This window comes from Morus notabilis, unplaced genomic scaffold (genome assembly GCF_000414095.1).
Source record: "Morus notabilis unplaced genomic scaffold, ASM41409v2 Scaffold78, whole genome shotgun sequence".
In the NCBI taxonomy this organism is placed as follows: domain Eukaryota; kingdom Viridiplantae; phylum Streptophyta; class Magnoliopsida; order Rosales; family Moraceae; genus Morus; species Morus notabilis.
Genome location: NW_010367622.1, coordinates 1,044,180 through 1,049,951, shown reverse-complemented (window position 1 = coordinate 1,049,951; position 5,772 = coordinate 1,044,180). Strand labels below are relative to the sequence as shown.

General features: G+C 34.9%; 1 protein-coding gene across 1 annotated transcript in view; it reads left to right on the top strand.

Annotated features, from left to right (window-relative positions):
* Nucleotides 1-1,277: 1,277 nt before the first annotated feature.
* The window catches only part of LOC21410539 (alpha-L-arabinofuranosidase 1), a 6,929-nt gene continuing 2,434 nt past the window's right edge, over nucleotides 1,278-5,772 (top strand). The window contains 16 exon segments of the mRNA XM_024175351.1: nucleotides 1,278-1,294; nucleotides 1,710-1,915; nucleotides 2,317-2,371; nucleotides 2,476-2,557; nucleotides 2,559-2,682; nucleotides 2,791-2,912; nucleotides 3,007-3,160; nucleotides 3,664-3,733; nucleotides 3,925-4,070; nucleotides 4,184-4,229; nucleotides 4,323-4,375; nucleotides 4,543-4,687; nucleotides 5,053-5,171; nucleotides 5,299-5,370; nucleotides 5,463-5,566; nucleotides 5,739-5,742. Coding sequence (XP_024031119.1) covers nucleotides 1,742-1,915; nucleotides 2,317-2,371; nucleotides 2,476-2,557; nucleotides 2,559-2,682; nucleotides 2,791-2,912; nucleotides 3,007-3,160; nucleotides 3,664-3,733; nucleotides 3,925-4,070; nucleotides 4,184-4,229; nucleotides 4,323-4,375; nucleotides 4,543-4,687; nucleotides 5,053-5,171; nucleotides 5,299-5,370; nucleotides 5,463-5,566; nucleotides 5,739-5,742 — 1,470 coding nt within the window. The 5' untranslated portion in view covers nucleotides 1,278-1,294; nucleotides 1,710-1,741.

Below are 5,772 nucleotides of genomic sequence, written 5' to 3'. Positions count from 1 at the left end.
TAATCATGAAGAATATCCAATCTTGAATTTATGATCCAGTAAATTAGACTTGATTGTTTCATTAGTTCGAATGAGGACACAAATTTTTACTATAATATTTTTTTTAACAAAAATTCAAACTCAATTTTTTGCACCACTTTTTAACTCGAACATATGAAACCAATATTAATGAACTTTCCAAAAACCGAACCATTTCCATAAAAAAAAAAAAAAAGAACCATTATTTTCTGAACCAAAAGAGCTTTTTTTTTCTTCTAGAAACCAAAAGATTTATTTTACCTCGCAAAAAAAAAAAAAAGTCCATTTTTGTTTAATCGCAAGGATCCTACGTAAATCCCCTTTAAAAAAAAAAAAAGGAATCCTACGTAAATCCCAATTAATTGCAATTTCCCTGGTCCGCAATAACTCGTTATTAAGCAGAAGTAACTCGTCAAAAAAGAAACATTACTCGACTAGCATTACCAACCAAAAAGAAAAGACGAGAAAATGAAAATTTCCAGCAAAAAGATAAAGAAAAAAGAAAAAAGAAGCAAACTTAACTCCTCGAGAAAAACATCATCTGGGATCATAACACGAACACAACAGCTGAGCCCAAGATCAGAATATCATCTGGGATCATTTCGCTAATTTGAGTTTTGTTACAGTAAAAAGACTTTCATAAATAATTATATTTAATTTTTTTATTACAATAAAAAAATTTCACATAAAATCACATCTCAACTCAAATTAAAAATTTAAATTAAAACTAAACGGGCCCTGAATGAGACCCACACCAAACAAAAATCTTAGAACAAAGCAAAATCAGGAAAAATGGGGTTTCCTTTCATTTTCAGTCGTTCGGTTAGTTTTATTCCACAGCCAAGTGGTGATGATGTGGGGCCAGAAATGCTGCTTAGCTTACGTGTAAGCAAAGACAAAAAATCATTCTTCACTTCACTCCTCGGATATATTAATAATATTAATAATCAATATAAATAAATAATTGCTAATCACATTTGTCAGTTGGATAAAGATAACTCTCTCTCTCCCTGTGTCTTGAGAGGATTCAGAAGATAAACAGAAAGAAGTCAAAAGCACAAAATACTCACTTGGGACTTGCAAATTACAGATTTTGTTTGCTTTACGGTAATTGTTTTGTTTGCTTTCTTACACGCAACACTTTCGTGGTTGATCAGTTTTTAAGTTATAGTGTATGATTCTTCTGTTCCGCTTTGATCATTTTTACATCTTATATAATCTATATCGGTATTGTTTTTTTTTTGTCATTGGAACTTCCGAACTAATTTTGTCTTTGGTGTGTATTATGTGCTTATTTCTTATACGCAATCATCTATGGTGGTGGAGTTGGTTTTGAGCTTTTGTGTGTGACTGTGTTCTGTTCTGATATTTTGTTGGAGCCTTTGATTGGTTCTCTCTTTGTATGTTTGGTGTTATTCCTTGATTTGGTTTAACTCTTTGGCTTAGGTCTCTTTGAATATGTCAGTTTGTTAGACGCAGAATTTGGTATCTGTTTTTCCTGTTTCTTTTTATTTTTTTATTTTTTTTTTATTGAATGCACATTTGAAAGGTTTGTAATACATATGCAAATTTGGATTTTTTATGACCAAAAGTTCATTATGTGGTTTCTGTTTCACGTTTCTATGTGTTTAATCATAAATGGATCAGAATGTGACTATAACAGGTCTCTTTCTTTCTGTTGCTTTTATTAGGTTTTGACAAGATTGGATGTGGTGAATTAGACATGGCTAATAGCAAGGCCCCTCACAGTCTCCTTCCACTGTATTTGCTTATTTCTCTTGTATATCAATGCTCGGGTTCTGAGCTTGGTGCAACCCGGACGGCGTCGCTGCAAGTGAATGCTTCTGAAGCATCCGGGCAACCAATATCCGAAACATTTTTCGGATTATTCTTTGAGGTTCATTCCCTGACTTGAAATGGTCATGTTTTCTTCAGTTTCTTTAGGAATGTACAATGTGTCGGCTTGGTTTCTTTTCGTCATGCTTTGCTGCCTGACCATGGTTTGCTTGCAATTTGCTTCATTTGTTTCATGGATATAGATATATGTAAGCACATTCACATGCTTATATATGTATTCTTTTCTTTATTTTTTTATTTGATTTGTTTATATTATACATTTGTTCGAGCTGGAATTTTTTGATTGTACCTTTATTTTTTATTATGAGCTTCTATGTGTTGGCTTAAAAGACACGAGTGACTTTTTCAGTTGAGCTTTTATGCTAAGTTTTATTAGCATTTTAGTGTTTTTCTTGTTGAAGGGTTGTTGATTTTGGAAAAATATATGTTCTTTTACTGCAGGAGATTAACCATGCTGGTGCTGGTGGAATTTGGGCTGAGCTTGTAAGCAACAGAGGTTGGTTCCAAATACATTACTCATCCTTTTTTAAGTGTCCATGACAGTCATGTTGGTCTTGAAATATTGGAAATTTGGGGTTTCTCATGAACCTTTCTTCCCAGGTTTTGAAGCCGGGGGCCCTAATATTCCCTCAAACATTGATCCGTGGACTATTATTGGAGATGAGTCATCTTTGATTGTATCATCGCTCTTCATGCTTTGAACGCAATAAGATAGCATTGAGAATTGACGTGCTTTGTGACAGCAAAGGTCCCAATAGCTGTCCACCTGAAGGTGTTGGTGTTTATAACCCTGGATACTGGGGCATGGTGAGTACTTTTTACTACATATTACACATGTACAGTTGTATTTTGTTTAGTCTTTATTCTTTGTTTGTTTTACTTATTGAAATTTCTGTGTTCTTTCTGTATTTGTAGAATATTGAACAAGGAAAGAGCTACAAAGTGGCTTTTTATGTCCGTTCAACCGATGCAGTCAATATATCTGTAGCATTGACCGGATCAAATGGGTTGCAAAAGATGGCGTCTACGAACATTATGTAAGCACCAATTTCATACACAATTCCAAACTTTTTTTTTTTTTTTTTTTTGTCTCTTTCAAATAATCAGCAGTTCATTTTAATACGGTTGCAGAGCTGATGATGGTGAAGTTTCAGATTGGATAAAGAAGGAGTTTCTGTTGGAGGCCAAAGGAAGCGACAGTAATTCAAGACTTCAATTGACCACTACTAGGAAAGGGGTGATATGGTTTGATCAAGTGTCAGTTATGCCTTTGGACACATATACGGTACTGCATTTCTTCGGAATTTCTTTGATGTTATTTCAGGAGGATGTGTCATCAGTATTTACATAGCTTTTCTCCTTTTTGGGATGAATTAGATGTGGATAGATCTATGTCACTAGTTGTTACATGGCTATGGAATTTTGTGTTCTCACTTGAACTTAATGGAGAGATTATACACTTGCATTATCGTAACTGGGCAGATACTATTTGTACTGAACTTCTATCACTACGAGAGGTCATAAAAGAAATCTCTTAATTCAAACCTTAAAATTTCAGGATAAGGGTTGTGTCTTTTTCAGAATAAAACCCAGGAAAGTGGGGCTAAATCAAACAGTCAACATGTGACTTTAGGACCCTCATTCTTTAAAGAGATAAACAAAAGCAGTGAATACTTATTAAAGCATACGCAATTTCTAAAGAAACTGAGACAAGATGTGTGCTGATCTAGCATTATTCTTGTTATCTAATTTATAAAGTTTCTTTCTAAAGCGGTGATTTTGGTGCAGGGGCATGGTTTCCGAACTGATCTTGTCCAAATGCTGGCAGATTTAAAACCTCGTTTTTTCAGATTTCCTGGTAAAATTGAATTTATTTTGTTGTCACAGCCTGTTTCTAACTTAGTTTGGAACTTCATATGTACATATTCAGTGCACAACCAACATGTTGACTAGGTGGCTGCCATGTTTGGGTTTAGTCTTATCCAGAGTGGTGTTTTGTTGAATCCTCAAGGGTCCTAACTCTACGTAGTGTACTTTATGTTGTATTAGGTGGATGTTTTGTTGAAGGTGAATGGTTAAGGAATGCGTTCCGGTGGAAAGAAACTGTTGGACCATGGGAAGAGAGGCCTGGGCATTTTGGTGATGTCTGGTCATACTGGACCGATGATGGGATTGGTTATTTTGAGTTTCTTCAAGTAGGTACTTTTGGTCCGTGAGTATAGGATATGAACGTATGAAGTTTATAAAACTTTGAGATTTTTCGGTATATGTTCCTTACAAGACATTGTAAAATATCTTGTTGCTGCAGCTATCAGAAGATCTTGGTGCATTGCCAGTGTGGGTATTCAATAACGGTACTTTCTTTTGATTCATGCTTCGCCTTTGGCTTTTTGCTTATCATTATAATTTGACCGAGAAGTAATTGTTCTCTGTTCCATGGTCCACAGGAATCAGTCACAATGACCAAGTTTCCACGTCTAGTGTCTTACCATTTGTGCAGGCATGTGTTTTTATGTCACAGTGGTTAACTTCATTCCCTCTTCTTCTGATCCGTTGAATTCTCTGTCTCCATTGCTGTTAATACACTTTATACTCATCTTTATTCAGCTTATGTATGTTTACTCCATTTATATACTGAATTTTGTAATTGTGTTTTCTTGATTATAGGAAGCCCTTGATGGTATTGAGTTTGCTAGAGGTAGCCCTAATTCTAAATGGGGTTCGCTTCGTGCTGCCATGGGACACCAAGAACCTTTCGACTTAAGATATGTTGCTATTGGGAATGAGGACTGTGGCAAAAAGAATTACCGAGGTTTGTCTATTTCTTTGATTTATGATAATGTTTTGCCACTTGTTTATCATTTGTATAGATAGAAATATCAGTTATGAAGGACATTTTTGTTGTCCACAAATGAGTTTATTTGATTGAACTTAAAAATTTACGTTTGTGAATTGCTATTTACTGCTTAAAATTGTTCTTATCAAGATGGATTTCAGATCGTTTCTCTAGCAATTACAAGAAAATAGTGTAACGAGGTTTATGAGATTTAACAGTGTACAAAAGTTAGTGTGAAAATTGTTAGTCTTTTCGAACTTGTATGTTCAAGATTATGACTCTAAATCCAAATTGTAATACATGTTATTAAAGTTCGTTTGATAAAACTTGTCAATTGGCAGGAAATTACCTCAAGTTCTATGATGCCATAAAAAGTTCCTATCCTGATATCCAAATCATTACAAACTGCGATGCTTCTTCTCAACCGTTGGATCACCCGGCTGATTTGTATGATTATCATGTAAGTCATCTACTGTCAGCACTTGTTTTTATTTTTCTAATACTTTTCTCGTTTTAGAAAAACATGATTACTCTTTCTTGCCTTCTGGACTGACAGTTACTTTTAATATCTTAATTTTGTTGGTTAGGTTTACACAAGTTCCAGCGACATTTTCTCTAGAGGCAATCATTTTGACCATACGCTGCGTAGTGGACCAAAGGTGCGTTGATCCTTTATTTGCCATTTTTTATTTATGTAGATATTTCTTGGGTTTGATCAATGTTAGTTGTCTTTGAATCGAGTCTCCTCCAGGCTTTTGTAAGTGAATATGCCGTAACTGGAAAAGATGCCGGTAGGGGAAGTTTTCTTGCAGCACTAGGCGAAGCCGGATTTCTTATTGGGCTAGAGAAAAACAGGTATAGCTTTCAAAAATTCGCTGTGTTTTTTCAGTTTGTTAAAAATAAATAGTCAGTTCATGCCTATAGAAACTTTTTGCTAACTTCTTGTCATGGAAAACCTTTTTCCAGCAAGGAGAAACGTGCACTTAACTGATAGTATCTGTAACAATCTTTTGACATTTGTATCCAGTGAGGTCATTGAGATGGTGAGCTATGCACCGCTC